The sequence below is a fragment of the Echinops telfairi genome, unplaced genomic scaffold, assembly GCF_000313985.2.
Source record: "Echinops telfairi isolate 266 unplaced genomic scaffold, ASM31398v2 ScPeMD7_2;HRSCAF=8, whole genome shotgun sequence".
In the NCBI taxonomy this organism is placed as follows: Eukaryota; Metazoa; Chordata; class Mammalia; order Afrosoricida; family Tenrecidae; genus Echinops; species Echinops telfairi.
The window spans coordinates 33,934,348-33,951,846 of record NW_022103898.1 but is presented as its reverse complement, the minus strand read 5'-3'; the positions used below and the strand labels follow the sequence as shown (position 1 = coordinate 33,951,846).

Here is a 17,499-nt window from a genome sequence, read left to right as displayed (position 1 = left end):
CTGGTCCGATCATTCCTCTTGCTGTTCTGGCAAAGCGGTCCGTTAATCTGGCCTCCAAGCCCAAACAGCCCCCTTGAGCAAAGGATTCTGGGTCAAGGTGGAGCAGTGCTGAAGTGAGAGTGTGGAGATTCTAGTGGCGAGGGGGCAGCCCGGCGCTCAGCAGAGGAAGTGGGGGAGGACACTAAGCCAGCCAAAAGCCCTTTCACTTTCAGGGAAATCATGACTGGCTTCCCGTAGTGAGGTGCCCGAGGAGGTGCGGGGCCTGGCAGCCCAAGTCTCCTGTCATACCCCCAGGATTATTTGAAAGGGAGCCTAGGCCCTTGCTTTCCAGGTAACTTCCCCTTCTAAGCCTCCAAGGCTTTGTGGTAAATTAATAACTACCTCCCCGCACCCACCCCCAAAAAACCAAACCACTTGCTATTGAATCTCTCTGACTCATATCAACCCCATGTGCTTCAGAGATTAGAATTGCTCCATGAGGCTCTTAATGGCTGCTGGAGCTGTGGGTTAGCCATTGGGTCACGATTCAAACCCACTAGCCACTATTTGGGGGAAAGATGAGGCTGTCTGTCCCTGTAAAGATTTACAGTCTCTCAGAAACACTCTGTAAAGGTTGCTGTGAGTTGGAATCCATTTGAAAGGCAGCAGGGTTTTGCTTTCTGTTTTAATCTTATGGAAATATCCCTCGGTTGAAAGACGCTTTGTACTCAGCTGCTAACCCAAAGGCTGGCAGTTGAAATCTGCTCATCGGAACCTTGGAAGAAAGATCCGGTTATCTGCTTCCAGTAAGAACATAGCCAAGAAAATTCTGGTATGGCTCTCCTTTGTAATACATGGGCTTGCAATAGGTTGGAATTAAGTCCATAGCAATTAGCAGCAATCTTATGGAAGTGTATCACTAGTCTTTCTGCCTTGACATGCTGGGTGAATTGAACCACCAATTTTTTAGTCAGCAGCTGAGCAAGCACCATTTACACCATCCAGGGGTCAATTTATTGCCATTTACTGGGTGTGTCTTAAGCTACAAATTTTACTTATGCTTTCTCCCATAATCCACTAGAAGCCCTATGGGGTAAGTATCTTAGGACCATTTTGCCTAGGAGATGGGGAGTTGGTCCACACGGAACAGACTGACTGACTCCTGCCACGTCCCCATCCCACAGCAATGGTACCAGAGTTCAAGTGCTTAGCCACTCCACTCACTGCTGCCGTCAGTCCGCGTAAGCAAGGATGGAGGGGTGGAAAGAGGTCCCAGGTGCCAAAGCATCCATCTCACCAGGGCCATCATTCTGGCCTCATGAAGGGATGCATGGTGAAGGGTACCACCTAAGGTGGGCAGTACCCGAGGTTGGTCCTCTGAGGACCTGTGTGCTGAAGAGACTGACTGGCTCAGCCCAACCCAACCCCGGCCCAGGGAGGAGGCATCCTGTCCCCAGCAGGTGTGACTGTCCAAAAGGTTGTGGTCAGTAGTGACAAAGCAGCTCTCATGACACTGTGGAACCCTATGCTGATCATACATCAGAGTTCCTTGAGATACTTTTGAAACTGCAGATGCTTCATTTCCAGGGATTCTGGCTCTGTACGTCTAAAGCAGGGGTCCTCAAACTTTTTAAACAGGGGGCCAGTTCATTGTCCCTCAGACCCGTTGGAGGGCTGGACTATAGTTTTAAAAAAAAAAACTATGAACAAATTCCTATGCACACTGCACATATCTTATTTTGAAGTAAAAAACCAAACGGGGCAAAAACACCCGGTGGGCCAGATAAATGTCCTCGGCGGACCGCAGGTGGCCCGCAGGCCGTAGTTTGAGGATGCCTGGCTTAAGTATGCTCCAAACCCAAGCCTAACCCAACTGATGCCATCAAGTTGATTCTGATTCATAGCAACCCTATAATACAGAGAACTACCCACATTGGGTTTCCAATACTATCATCTTTACATAAGCAAACTGCCACATCGTTCTCCTAAGGAGCAGCTCTGGGTTCAAACTACTGACCTTTTGGTTCACATCTGGGAGCTTTATCCACTGTGCCACCAGGACTCCATAAACTAGGGCCCAGGCATCTGGACTTTTTTTTTTTTTTTTTTTTACATAAGAGTTCAAAAGATACTAGGGATAACGGGCCAGGTTTGGGGTCATGGGTATGGGCACAGCATTAGAGGTTGATGCCAGTAGAACTGCCCCATAGTGTTTTCTGGACTCTAATTACCAGGTCTCTCTCCTTTGGAGCTGCTGGTCTCTCCACCTTTGGGTTAGCAGTCAGACACTTAGCCACGGTGCTCCCGGGGCTCCTTTGTACACGAGGAGATGTAACTGATTTCAGGCTCACTCTTGGCCACAGGAGTCGATGGCTACCTGCCCAGAACTGCCTACCTGGCCCCCTAGTGTCAACCTTGAGGCCACATCCAGCCACTGAAATGGCTCGTCCTTCCCTCTGCTCTGTGTTGGAGGAGAAGCGAGAAGTGGGGGTTCTAGGTCTGTGGTTGGGTCATCACCTATGAGTGGAGCAAAAGAGAAGAGTGAAGTGTGAGCCACCAAATATAGGGAAGTTTCTCGTGAGAAATAAATGTCATGCCTTAGTCCCAACTCTCTCTGCTCTTGGGAAAGTTTTGAAAATCCCACCTCTGTCTTACACTAAAGCAAGGCCTTTAGGCTCTATCTGTGGAGAAGAGAGAAGTAATGAAGGAGCCTGGCAGCTGTGGAATGTGGGCCAAGGGCAAGGAGGAGCCCTGGAATTGGGGAGGACAGATGTTTATATATAGGTGATGGGAGAGGAGCGGGAGGAAGGCACAACATCCCAGTAGACTTAAAAGAGGCACATTACCCGTCCAAGGGGCCGCAGGGGAGAAGCGCAGTGGGATCCTCCATTCAAAGGCAGGACAGTTGGCTGGAAAATTCAAATGTACACACTGTCACTTCCAGGCCTCCCTGTCTCTTCATCGTCAGTAAGGCAGCATGATTTCCCGGCCCTGGCCCTGCCTGCCTGCCTCAAAGTGTCCGCCTTAATGACCGTTGGCCACTGTTGTTGTCATTAGTTGCTGTTGAGTGAGCGCCGACAGACTCAAGGCCATGCTAGCTGTATAACTGGTGCAGAGGATCGCGCGCCACACGGTTCCCAAGGCCTTTGAGAAGTAGATTGCCAGACATTCCTTCCAAAACACTCCTGGCATGGGTGGTTTCAAACCACCAACCTTTAAGTTAGCAGTCAAGTGCAAGCTAGTCAACCATCCCCCAGTCCCCCCCGCCCCAGGATTCCTTTGCTGATCCTCAGGAGGTTGGCTATTTAGCAAATACTCTGGGGTCCACCCAGGGCTACCTGCCTGTGGAGGAAGCCACTCAGAGTTCATTTGAGAGCATTGTTGTTGTTGTTGTTGGCTGCCACTGGGTTGGCTCCCGGGCTCATGGAAACCCCATGCACAATAGACTAGAGTGTTGCCTGATCCGGCACCATTCCCATGATACCATGCAGATTACATCGTTGTGATCCATAGGGTTTCCATTGGCTGATTTTCAGAAGTAGCTGGCCAGGCCTTTCTTCCTAGTCTGTCTTAGTCTGGAAGTTCCACTGAATGTTCAGTATCATAGCAATACTGGAACTCCTACTGAAGGGCCAAGGGTGGCTGTGCTTGGCCAGGAATCCAGTCCAGGCCACCTGCATGAATTTGAGGTATTGGAATAACAACCAGGGAGGTAGCCCCTGCTCCTAGAAACGATGTACCCAGCAGGCCCCGAATGTGCATGGAAAGAGCTTGAGAGGAACAGGCACTAGCTCGGTCCAGGGAGACAAGGTGGTCTGCGTTGGTGGCCCAGCACCCACCAAGGTACAGAGGTGGGACGACTGCAGGATGTGTCTGAGAACTGAATGGGGACTGGCCTGGCACCTGCCCAGGAGATAAGGCTGCAAAGTTGCTTAATTGAAAGCTACGTCTTCCTTAAAAACTGTGAATTGTCTGTACGGACTGTGAAAAGAGTTGCACGAGCCCCAATCAAATGATTTTTTTAAAATGCTGGGAACACCAAAGGCAGCATCCTTGGCAAATGTATGGGATGTCCTTCTGCCTCTTTTTGTTCCCAGTGCTAATCATGCATTTCAAAATGCCATTTATTTTCAGCTTGCATTAAAAAGGGGGACGTGGAGGGGGCAGTCAATAAATAGGAATGTAAGTATTCTGTCTCTTCAGCTATTAGTAAACATTAGCCTACAGGTGAGCATTAGCCTACCTTACATAAGGTTAGCATAGAATAAATCTAGACTACTGTGTGTGCGTCAAGGAGCCCTGGTGACGTAGTGGTTAACATTGGGCTGCTAACCACAAAGTAAGCAGTTCTAAACCACCAGCCCCTCCATGGCGGGAAAATGAGGCTCTCTACTCCTGTAAAGAATTATCATCTGAGAAGCCCACAGGGGCAGTTCTACCCTGTCTTATGGGGGCACAATCAGTTGGAATCAACTTGGTGGCAGCGAGTTTGAGGTTTTTGATGGCATGTACTTGAAGGAGCCCTCGTGGTGCCGTGGCCTAAGCATTGGGCTGCTCACCCAAAGTTCGGTGGTTTCAATCCGCCACCCTCTCTGCAGGAGAAAGATGAGGCGGTCTGTTTCCATAAAGATTCCAACTAAAGGGCAATGAATGTGCAAGTGAGCTTTACACATTTGATGAATGTATGGATTGTGATAAGAGTCCTATGAGCCCCTAATTAAAGGATTAAAAAAAAAAAAGAAATCAAGTGAGGGGGAGGGAGGGGGGAACGAGGAGCTGATAACAAGGGCTTAAATAGAAACTAAATGTTTATAAAATAGTGATGGCAACATATGTACAAATATGCTTGATACAATTGATGTATGGGTTGTTATATAAGAGCTGTAAGAGCTCCCAATAAAATGATTCTTAAAAAAAAAAAAAGATTCCAACTAAAAGCCAAACTCTCTGCTATTGCGTTGATGCCAACTCATGGCAGCCTACAGGGCAGAACAAACCTGCCCCTCTGAGTCCCCGACTGTGCTCTGCACAGGAGGAGAAAGCCCCTTCTTTCTCCTTCAGAACGACGAGGGGTTTCAAACTGTGGACCTTGCAGATTGCAACCCAAAGCATAACGACTACGGTCCCAGGACTCCTTCATGACGAGTACAGCCCGGGAAACCCCGGGGCAGCTCTAGTCTCTCCCATAGGGTCAATGGGAGTTGGACTAGGGCTTGATTTTGGTGTGTACTTGATGTAACTATGAGTGAGTGAGTGAGAGAGTGAGTGAGTGCGTGAGTGCGTGCGTGCGTGCGTGCGTGCGTGCGTGAGTGAGTGAGTGAGTGAGTGAGTGCATGCGTGCGTGAGTGAGTATGTGCTGAGGACCAGAGGCCGTTTCCGGTGCACCTGAGTTCCTCTCTGGAATCGTAGGTGGCACCACAGGCATTTTGTTGGGTGCATCATGCTGGCTGTCAGGAGCGCTGCCTCCTGTCGCCTGTCATCATCGGAAACGCTGACTCTAATGATGAAGGAAAGCACAGCGGGTTCAGGAGAAAGCTGACTGTCCTCACTCTGTGTCTTTCCCAAGGAGACTGTGGGAGAGCCCTTCTATCTGCTGGTGACGACTTTAAACCAGAAAATCAACAAGGGCCCCGTGGATGTCATCACTTGCAAAGCCCTGTACACCCTCAATGAAGACTGGCTGCTGTGGCAGGTCCCCGAGTTCAGCACCGTGGTATGCCGGTCTTACCTCGCGCTGGGGCTGGCTCTGGCTGGGGCTATGGGTGGGAGTGAGAGCGGGGGTGGTCATTGGCAATGAAATGACCTCATTCCCACGGCCGGGGGGCGTGTTCGTTTTGTTAATTTTAAACGATAGCTGATAAACCATTAACACGTGTTCACATGATAGATTTTAATTACGTGGATTTGGGAGTGGGGGGACGTATTGTAATGAGGCCTGGGGTGCTCATCAATTTCCAAAGATTTTAATATCAGGATTGCTTATAGCGTTCCACATTGTCAGAGGAAATGCAAAGCAGTCCCCGTTCAGCACTTATAATTGCAATCAGAATCCCTCACATGGCCCTGTGCTGGAAGACCATGTTTGAAGATCTATCTCATCCAAATTGAGGCCGTCTTATTTTAGCACGATAACACAAGACAGACGCCAGCGCCTGCCCCGTGCGTCGTGTGCCCTGGCTTTCTTTTCATGGGTTCGTTACACATGTTTGGTATGATGCACTTAATGTACTGAGAACTCATCGATATTTCCCGAGGAACGTGTTACACCATGGCCGCAGCGGACTTGCCTTGCCACTGGAGGGTCTCGCCCCCCTGGAGAATTTCCTTTCAGCCCGTTGCACCCCCACCCACTCTGCCCCCTTCTAAAGCAGAGGGGATCAATGCATGGTACGTTCTGCAACTTAAGAGAGGGAGGCAGGCCTGGAAAATATAGCCACAATTCCTTACGCATGTCCTAAGCCTTGCCGGAGAAAGATGGGGCTTTCTATTCTCATAAAGAGTTACAGTCTCAGAAAACCACAGGGTCGGTTTTAGCCTGTCCTAGAGGGTCGCTGTGAGTCAGCATTGACTCGATGGCAGTGAGATCTTTGAGGCCTAAGCTATGCTCCCAGTACAGATGTGAGAAAGTGAGGGCTGAATGCTCGTGGAGAATTTCACAGCTACTTCCAGCTGCAAGAGAGTAAGCTGGAGAGAGACTCTGGCTTCTTCACTGTCTCCTTAATGAAGGTGGGGACGGCTTTCTGAGGGGCTGAGTATTGCTCATGATGGGAGCCTAAACTCCTGCGGCTTCACTGTAGCTCGCAAGAGCTCGGGTGTCATGCAAGAAGAATTCACCGCTGATGGGAGAAGGCACCACTTCGCTGTGCACTGTGTGATGGCTGTGTCCTCTGGCGGGGAATGTTCCCTGGGTCAGCTGCTCTGCATTCTGCATCCTTGTGCGCTGCCAGATGCAGCTCACCCCTCCATTGAAGACGGTGCCTTACTCAACGGCCCACTGAAGCCAACTTTTCTCAGTCTTCTCGTTTCTGTCTATGCCCCTGTCTGCATCTGAGAGGCAGCAAAGAGAGTATGTGCAAAAAAACCCTAACCACTGAATTGCCCGTGAGCCTATTCCAACTCATAGTGATGGGGTGGGGGGTGGGGTGCAGGGTAGAACTTCCCCAAGGGACAGTGAAGGCTATCACCTATCTGGTGATAGACTGCTATGTCTTTCTCCCATGGAGCACCTGGCTTTCACCTGGGCTCAAAACACCTGCCTATCCATTAGTAGCCAAGCACTTAACCACTGTGCCACCAGGGCTCTGTGTGTAGTGGGGTCACCTGGGGAGCTAGTTCAATGCTGATGGCTAGGTCTAGTTGAGTAGGTCTGCACAGTGGCCTTAGAATCTGGACTTCTAGCATGCTGCTGCTGCTGCTGCTGCTGCTGGTCCAGGGCCCACACGTTGGGAATAGTGGTTAAGAACTGGAACTCTGGAGCCAAGGCTGGTTTGAATCATGCCTCTGCCACTTACGAGCGGTGTGACATGGGGCAAATCTCTAAGCAAGTCTGTGCCTGAGGGTTCTTGTCTGTAAATGGAGAGGATGATGAGCAGAGTGCTTGTCTGGTACATGAGGACATGAGGGTTGATGTTACGTAGATCACGTTGAACTTCGCCTAGCACCTGGTGCCATCTATGAAGGTTCATCAAATTCCATTCACATCTCCTTGGACGCTTGTTTGTAACACAGACCCAGAGGGCCCAAGGCCTGGGCTGATGAAATCAGAATCCTTAGGGTTAGAGCCCAGGCATGGTTATCATTTTTATAGCTCTTCAGGCTATTTTAAGATGTGCCCCAGGTACGTGCCACTGGAGAGCTTAGAGAGAGAGAAGACAAACTCAGGGTGAGGATGTTTGCAGTCAGCTTTGGTGGGCCATGGCTTTGTCTTTAAAAGCGAGGCCCTCCTTCCATAACCAGATGTCCATCCACTTGCTTTGGCATATTTTGTTAGCACCGCAGAGAAACCGTCGCCAGAAATGCAAGGTGGGGCGGTGCAGCTGCATTTTCGTTGCATGAAAAGATGGTGTCCAGAGACGAAGGAAAGGCAAGGCGGAGAAGGGCTGCGTGTGGGGAAGAGGCCCGACGATGTTGGGTCAGGGAAACAACTTCAGAGGTTGGACTTCTTGGCCATGCATTCCACCTGAATGCTTCCCCCCAACCCTTTCATTTTGAAACATTATTTAACTCGCAGTCAATTAGGACCATGTGTTTCTGATTTGTTAACAATCAACTCATCATCCAAACGGGACTTGCTGTGGAAGACGTTCATGTGGACCCCTGAGGTTTAGTTTGGTTCCCTGATGGCCCCCGAGGGAAGAGGTGAACAGAAAACTATGATTCCAGATGAAGCCGCATACATCTCCCCTTTCCAAAACGGAGTGGCCGGTATAGAGAGCTGAGGCTGGGGAGGGGTGAGCGCCTTATTTCTAGGGCCCCTGCCTTTGAAATGAGTTTAAAGCCTTGCCTTGGTCCTGTCCCCACACCCTTTCCATGCGGATGGTTGTGCCAGGGGCTCTCGACAAGGCTTATTATCCGGTCTGTGCTTGTGTGACAAAATGTTCACAGAAGGTCAATATAAAAAATTTAAGGTTTTTCATTTCCTCTCTGGCAAGTTCCCCCAGCCTTAGCCTTCACATTTCTAATTTTCTTCCTTCCTCCTCCCTCTCGTCTCCCCTCTTTCTCACTCCATTTTCCTCCCTCCCAGGCATGTATGCCGAGTGGTTTTGAGTCTCGATTTTCTAAGTGTGCCTGAGGTGGTTTATGTAATTGAAAACCCAAAGTGTGGTGAACAAACTCGATTCTGTGTGTGAGCAAAACGAGAGAGAAATCCTTTCAAGGCAAGAAAAGTCGGACAAATCAAGAGTCATCGAGCTAGCAACTTGAAATGACAGTGCTGGGTGTCCCAGTAAGGACGAGGTTTGTTGTTGTTGTTGTTTTTCCTTATAAAGGCCCCCAAACTTCTGTTTTGACTAAATGCTCAGAAACGCAGCACTTCATTTAACAGCCCCAAAGTAAAGTTTCACACCTCTAAGATTAGGACGTGTTCTCCCTTGAGGTGTGCGGTGTTTTCTAGAACATAAAGACATCCTGCCAATTTCTTTTCTTTTTTTAAAGATCATTTTATTGGGGGCGCATCTGTCCTGGATTCCCTGTTTCCAGTTCCTATCTGTACCAATGTACATCCTCTGGCCTAGCTGGATTTGTAAGGTAGAATTGGGATCATGATAGTGGGCAGGGGAAGGAAGCATTTAAGAACTATAGGAAAGTTGTATATTTCATTATTGCTACACTGTACTAGCTTGTCTCTTCCCCGCGACCCTTCAGTAAGGGGATGTCCAGTTGCCTACAGATGGGCTTTGGGTCTCCACTCCACACTCTCTCTTTTTCACAATGATATGATTTTTTGTTCTTTGATACCAGATCCCATTGACACCTCATGATCATACAGGCTGGTGTGCTTCTTCCTTGTGGGCTTTGTTGCTTCTCAGCTAGATGGCTTATTTATCTTCAAGCTTTTAAGACCCCAGACACTATATCTTCTGATAGCTTGGCACCATCAGCTTTCTTCACCACATTGGGAAGGTGAGCATCATGGAATGCCAGTTTAATAGAACAAAGTGTTCTTGCATTGAGGGAGTACTTGAGTGGAGGCCCAATGTCCATCTGCTACCTTAATACTAAACCTATAAATATCTGCACATAGATCTATTTCCCCACCGTCATATAAAAATATATTTACAGATGTACATGCCTGTATTTAGACCTCTATAAAAGCCCTTTGCCTCCTAGTTCTTTCCTCTGTTTCCTTTTACTTTCCTCTTGTCCCACTATCATGCTCATGCCAATTTCTTATACATGAAGTCATTAGACTAACAAATGGGCCCTGCAAAGTCTTCCTTCACTCTTTGCGTCTTTCGTGAAGTTTCGGCCCAGCCCCATCAAGCCTCACTCTCCCTCGTGTGGTCAGGAAGCAACCTTCTGCATCCCGGCGGCCAGATGGGTGTTCAGTGAGGCAACGCCCAAGCCCAAACACCCAGCCCTCAGAAACCCTTCCTGGCTCTCGCCTCAGTGGAGGGTTTTCAGGCACACGGGCAAGGAATCCTCGCCGTCTCCCAGTATTCCATGAATCTCGCCTTGACAGGCTCAAGAGAGGTGCACAACACACACATTTGTGCCGCAGTGTCCCCTCCCTTGCAGAACTGGAAACCGGGCCTGGCCTCCCTCAGCTTGTGCTGGGTCCAAAGAATGGTTTCAGAACAGATTGCCTGTGCACTGGTGAAGAGCCCTTGGAGGCGGGGGTGGGGCGGGGGCGGGAGGGATGTTGTTCAGTGCCGGGGAAAGTGTACCAGTGGGAGCTAGGACAGTTGTTTGACTTTCAGAAGGAGATGAGAAAACCCAATAACTCGTAGCCAGCGTGCTGAATGAGCAAGAGGAGTCTGACTTGTAATCAAAGTGAAGCGGGAAATGGTGTTTTGAACTCTTAAACCCAGGAAATGAGCCTGCCAATCTGATGCAGCAGGGAGATAGCATCTTGGCAGCCTGGGAAACTGGGTCCGGACAAACATATTCTTGCCCTCGTTCTCATTTTCTAGAAGCCAGAGAGATTATTATTCCTCAGATTATGAGGACCCTGGGGCGCGCACAGACGCACGTGCGGGAACCTTCATGCCTCCTTTCCGCCTGAGTAAAGGTCTCTATCAGCACACGGTGGTCTCTCTCTTTCCCGCTGCAGTTACCGTTTGGAGGCAGTCGTGTCCAGCACAATCGTGCGGATCTAAGGAGCCCAGGAGGGCTGGGCTTGTGCTTCCTTCAGCCTGGCCTTCTCCTCGCTGCTCCCAGCTCCTCCTGGTCCATTGTTTGTCCCTTCGTGGGACCCATTACCCCTGTGATTAAACAACCCACTGTCCCAATTAAGTCATTCTCTGTTATTTCAATTACATCCCATTGTTCATTAAATCCTGATGTTTGTACTTCGGCAATCTTGTTTTTTAATATCCTAGTGTTTGTGGAGTTAATTAGCAATTCTTGAGTCTGGTTTTGTTTTTGTTTTTTTGCCTCTTTCTCCAGACCCTAGTGCAAATCATTTCCACTATGACTCACAATTATACTGAAACCCTTACTAGCTTCACTGAGCTTCCTGATCGCAGCAAGGAAGCCAGGCTTTCTAATCGAGTTAGAGAAGTCAGACTCCTTCGTTGCTGGCGAGGAGTGGAAAATGAAACATGAACACCACATGGACGCTTCAGAGGATGCTTTCTCCAGACTCTTTCCTCTTGCACCCGTACTCTTGGAATTAGAAAGTTTTGTTTCCTAAATACCAAAAAAAGAAGTCTTTAATTTTCTCCTTTGTAGCTCCACAGTGACTCTGATATTTCATGAGTCAGGGTCCTTATTTCTGCTCAGAGACTGGCAATTTTTAGAGCAAACTATGGTGGTAGTAGAGTGTTTTCTAGATTTTTCTTTTCTGGCATTGTCCACGAAAGCATACCTTTTGAAGTTACTGCTATCTAGAGCCAGGGTGAGCAACCAATGGCCCGTGGGGTCTCCTACCTCTTTCTTTATAAATAGAGTTTTGTTGGAACCCAGTGAGGCCTGTCATTTACATATTGTCTGTAGCTGCTTTCCTGCTGCAACGGCAGTGAAAAGTACTAACACTTGGGACATTTGGGCTGCAAAGCCTACATATTTACCCTCTGTCCCTTTAATGGATCCCTGGTGGCGTAGTGGTTCTGCATTGGGCCCTTAACCATAAGATCAGCAGTTCAAAACTACCAGTGGCTCCTCAGGAGAGAGATGAGACTCTCTTCCCCTGTAAAAAGTTACAATTTTGGAAACCCACGGGGCAGTTCCACCTTCTCCTACAGGGTCACATATGAGTTGGCATCTACTCACTGGCAATGAGTTGAGTGAGCCCTTCTCCTAGAACGTTAGCCAGTGAACGCTGTGCGTCCATTCTGACTCATAGCCCCACTGGAAGGTCACACAGACCCGCCCCCTTGGGTTTCCACAGCTGCACTCTGCAGAAGCAGACTGCTCCCTCATGCTCCCTCAGAGGGGCTGGTGGGTTCGAACCACTGACCACCTTTAAGTTTCCAGCAGAACGTTTAACCACTGCATCACCAGGGCTCCTTATAACTGAACCTGTTGCCAGTGAGTCAATTCCATATCACAGTGAGCCCAAAGGTCAAACTAGCGCTGCTCCAAAGGGTTTCCAAGCCTGTGAATCTTTCCATTTTTCTCCCGAAGACCAGCAGATGGGCTCAAACTCCTGACCTCTGGGTTACCAGCGAAGTGCTTAACCACTGCTCACTCGTAATTAGAGCTGCACAGATTTTTTTTTTTAAATGGAACTAGGCTCCTCCTCCCCTGCATCCCCACAGCCTTGGCCTCGTTCCTTCCCTTCATGGCAATGGAAACACTTTGTTGCTATGCACAAATCCGAAACTGCAGGCTTTTTTTGCGCGCGCACACGCGCGCGCACACACACACACACACGCGCGCGGTGATGTGCTCATATCAAACCTAGAATACGGAAAGCAAACATTATGCATTAAGTCAGACAGCCCCTCCTACTTAATGTTCAAACCCTCACTGCCATCCAGTCATTTCCAACTCACAGCCACCCTTCAGGACAGAGCAGAGCTGCCCCTGTGGGTTTCGGAGACTGTCACTCTCTAAGGGAGGAGGCAGCCTCATCTTTCTCCTGTGGAAGGGCTGGCGCTTTTGAACTGCTGGTTGCTGTTAAGAGCCCACCTCACAACCCACTACGTCACCCAGGCTGCCTCGGGCAGACAAATGGTAGCAAATGTGATGAAGCAGAGGAGAACATGTGAGGAACATGCATTGACTTCATTTGTCTTTTTCCAAAATAGGAAAGCTCACTCCCACCCTCCTTGCTTCCCCATGCCCAGCCCGCCTAGCGTTCTGGGGAGCAGAGGGTCTTGGCCCAGGAAGCTCTGAGCTGCCGGTCTTGAGGGGAGCAAGGACAAGGAGGATAAAGAGGAGGTCTGTTGGCCTGAAAGGCGCCTCCCAATTGGGGCCTTTTCTCTCCCAACCCCGCAGAGCAGCTTCCTAAGGCCTTCTCTCCAAACTCTGGCATCGCACGGCGTCTGGCCAACATGGAGAAGGGCCTCTCTTGTCTTTCTCCTTCCCTCCCTTTTCCTTTTAGCTGTGTGCTACGCGACCAGGTGTTCCTCTTGACCGTCATTCGCCTCTGGCTTGGAAATAGAAATGTGTTCTATGGGTTTTATTTAATGAGCACACATATTGGTCTAAGATCTTTTATGCTACCGTCTCTGCCGTGTAGTAAATGCCATCTTCTACCATGGCTTTCTGAGCCATTAGAAAGAATCACAGGAAGGACACAGCTGTCCCTGCTCTGATTAGCCAGGAATGTCACTGAGAAGCTCATAAGGTCCTGGGTCATTCTCCCACAGGGTGGGGGTGCCCCTTCTCTGTCCTTGGATTCATCCTCCCAGCTTTTTTTTTTACCACTGTCCCCTCAGCACCTGAAACTGCCTGCCTGTGTGAGGGACACTGGGCAAAACTGAACAGAGTGGACGAGGCGCTGGGCTTTAAGTCCATGTACTGTGTCACCGAGGGACAAGGTGATGGGCTTCGGAGCCTGTCTGGAGTTTGAGTCTGGGTCCAGCTATTTCACCAAGCAGCTGAGTGGCCTTGAAGAAGTCATGCTGCCTCTTTCAACCACACGTTCCTGGTTTATAAAGAGGCAATGCACAAATAACAAACTAACCCTAAGAGTTTGCAATGAGATCCGACGACACTCCCCATGAGACGTCTACCCATCGTGCCTGGCGCGGATTGAGGCCTCATTTACAATAGCATTTCTTGCCTGTGATGGGCTTCCCTTTCAGCTCTAACCGATCCACGAAGTGGAAAGCATTCCCTCCCTATCATTTTCTAGGTTGGTTATTGATTGCTGATGGGTGCTGCGTGGGAGTTGATTAGCCGATTCCCTCATCTTTGAACTCAAAAACCCACTGCCTTCTAGTGGATTCTGGCTCCTAGCAGCCCTGGAGGACAGAGTAGAATTGCCCCTGTGAGTTTCCAAGACTGGAACGCTATATGTGAGTAGAAAGCCCCGTCTTTCTTTCTCGAGTGGAGTACCTGGTGGTTTCAAACTGCTGAACTTGCGGTTAGTGGCCCAACGTGAGACCACTGTGCCAAAAGCATTCCTGAAACATCACTACCAGTTACCATCAGGCTGGCTGCGACTTGTGGCAAATGCACGTTCCATAGGACAAAACATCCCCCACCCCACCCCCACCCCCGCCCCGGTGCACCATCTTCATGGCCATCGGTAGGCTGGAGTTCATTGTGGCGGCCAGTGAGGATTCCCAGTGGCTTTCAACCTGGAGGGCTCCTCTGGCACCATAGCTGTCAGTGTTCTGCTGTGACTCAGAAGTAGATTGCCGGGCTTTCTTCCCAGGCTGTCTTAGTCCAGGAGCGCCACTGAAACCTGTTCATCATGGGAGACCTTGCTGGTATTTGGGATACTGATGAAATAGCTTCAGGTATCCCTGACACTGCCAGCCACCACAGTACAACAAACTGGCAGATAGGTGATGGGTTCCTGAAATTGCCCATGTACCTGGGAGTTTACAACCACCAACAGAGGACATCCCACTTGATTGTAAACCTGAAATGCCTGAAAGAGTCTGGTTGATGATATGCTACGGAAGGATGAGACCATTCCAAAAGGTTCTTTCTCTGCATGCTGGGCCTATCTTTTCCAAATAGCCCCACCCTCCTCATAACCGCCTTGCTAGCAGGCACAGTTCAGCGCCAAGAAACAAAGTCACTGTGGTTGAAACAGGAGAGAAGTTTCTTCCTCTTCCACATGCAGCTCCGAGATGGCCAGCCCCAGTCTCAGAAGTGCCCCTGCAGGGGACCCAGGCTCCTTCCCTGGGGTCTTCAGGTCACTTTGTGGCTTACGTTGTCTGCTCCCCTCTATTCCCCTTCCACATCCCGGCCAGCAGGAAATGAGCAGGGCTGATGGAAAGGGAAGAGGCGTGGTCTTTTTAGGCAGTTTCGTGGAGGTGGCCATTTAACCCAAACAAGTAAGTACAACAAAAGCCCCTTACGATTGCGCTGATCCAGACTCATCCACCCACCCCCAGCCCACCGTTCACAGAGAAGGGCTGTGCTCCCCGGAGCTCCGTTGGCTCTGGGCTTCGTGGAAGCAGAGCTCCTGGCCTTTCTTCCAAACTACTGCTGGGTGGGCGTGAACCACCAACCTTTGGTCCACTGCCTAGGGCAAACCATTTGTGCCGGACCTCTTGCCACTTAACACAGCTGCTTCGATCCAGGGGTCAGAATTTGGTCACTTGGCCATTCCCAACAGCAGCAGAGCCGGGAAATGTACTTTGATTTGGGGTGGTACCTGAGCTGTAGGGGTCTCCAGATTCTGTGGGGACTGTGAGGGTGTAGTGTTTACTCGTGGGGTGTAGTGTTTACTCTTGGGGTGTAGTGTTTACTCGTCGGGCTGCTAACAAAAAGACAAGCACGTGGAAACCAGCAGCTGCGCCAAAGCAGAAAGGTGAGTGATTCTTCTCCATTAAGAGTCCGTCCGTCTCAGAAACCCACCGAGGCGGCTCTAACCTGTGTCTAAGGCCCCGAAGACACGGAATCCACTCGATGGCTGAGTTTGATCTGTGGGTGGAACCTGAGGGAAGCCCAGGTAAGGAGTTTGAGCCTCTCCCCCAGGCTGCCTGGCTCTCAGAGAGTACTTCCCGAGAACCTCAGGCTGGCAGGGACTGCCTCTGGCCTAGTTATGACACCGTTAGGACCCTAGGGGGCTTGGCACCCTTGGAGCTGTTTCTGAAGTCTCAGGTTCTGTGTCTGTGCCTCATTTTCTCCACCTGCTAAAAGGGGCTGACACTACCACCCACTTCGTAGTACCCCATCATTCAGATTAAATGAGTAGGAAAGCCTGTTAGATAATCCCAGGTGCGAGGCAACTATGCTGTCCGTGTTGGCTGTCACGTGAATTAGGAACGCACTTATTAGAAACCTCCAGTGGCCCTCTCTTCTGCACCCTTTCCCCCTGTGCATAGGCCCGGGCTCTCTCTCGATGGCAGGCAGTGGTTTTAGGAAGGCAAGCATGTTTCGCCATGCTCTTCTCCCACCTTCTACCCAACGGAAGTGTGATTCTAGTGTGATTCTCTAGCTAGACGTCCTGGCCTGGGTAAAAGATGGAAACTTTGCTTTCACCAGTGGCCTTAAAGACCAGAAGCTAAGTGTCCCCAAAGGTACCGAGAACCCCCATGGCGCTGCTGCCCTGCAGAGCATCTCCACCTCCTCATCCAGCCCCGCTGTAAGCTAGAAGAGATTGCTCCCGCTGGGCCGCTGAAGCACCCCTTCTGGACCCGCCGTTAGAATCCATTGTGCATGTCCCACAGTTTCTCTTGTAGACTGCAAATTCCTCCCAGGCAGGGCTACCTGCAATGCCGGGCACACATGAGGCGCCACGTAAATGGGTGACAGTGCGTGGATTCATGGACCTCAGCATCCACGAAGCCACTTTGGGTGCCTCCAGCGACAGTAGGCAAGAGAAGATCTGACTAATGGCGCCTGAAATTGCAAGAGCACGGAATTGCCTCTCAGAGCAGGCAGTCCTTCTGGAGGTAAAGCAGCCCCAAGGGCAGCCCATCTGCCCAGTGGGCTCCGGCTTTGGGGCACACCTCTGCAGCTCCTGGCCCTCCCTCCGTGTCACAAGGTGACTGCCACAGCGGTCTGCAGGACTGCCCCTTCAGTTACGGTAGCCAGTCCCTGAACAGGAGAAGGTATTGCCACAGGTCTTGTCTCCTCCCCTGGGCTGAGCCCACTGCTGTCCGTCAATCCGTGGCTTCTGTTGGCCCAAAAGATGGGAGACAACCTAGCTACCCATCTGTCGCCTCCACCTTGCTAACCCTTCACGCCCAATCTTGCTCAACCATTCATGCGGCGGAAAGAAAGCCCCAGAAGGGCAGCTTTCTGGGGAAGAGGCTGGGCTACGCTGAGAGAACGTGCCCCTTTGTGAGAAACCCTGGGGGTACCGTGATTAAAGCGCTTGGCTGCTAGTTGAAAGGTTCGAACCTACCGGTCACTGTGCAACAAAAACAAGATCAGTCTGTCTGCGTCAACGCAGTTCTGCCTTGACCTCCAGGGTCGATGCGGTAAAGGTGAAACTGAGGTACAGGGAGACAGACAGCCAGAACTGACAGGACAAGGGAGAGCAGAAACAGAAATAGCTGTATTAGAGGAAGCTCCGGGACAGCAAGGTTCTGTGACCTAGGCCAACAGGTCAGGGAAGTCGTGCTCAGCAGCTGGGAGCACAGGTTTTTAAAGGGGTGGTGAGGAATGTATGGCAATTGTGGCAACTAGCATATGGGGTCTGGACACTCCGAGAATTGCTGTCGACTCCTTGCAGCTTTCTTCAAACCTGGAACATCTGGTTTCACTGGTTATCTTTTTTTTTTT

At 50.2% G+C, this 17,499-nt stretch overlaps 1 protein-coding gene across 1 annotated transcript in view; it reads left to right on the top strand.

Annotated features, from left to right (window-relative positions):
• Positions 1 to 17,499, top strand: part of PLXNC1 (plexin C1) — a 207,800-nt gene that overhangs the window by 149,657 nt on the left and 40,644 nt on the right. The window contains exon 22 of the mRNA XM_045291393.1: positions 5,546 to 5,692. Within this exon, the coding sequence (XP_045147328.1) occupies positions 5,546 to 5,692 (147 nt within the window). The remainder of the gene's footprint in view (positions 1 to 5,545; positions 5,693 to 17,499) is intronic.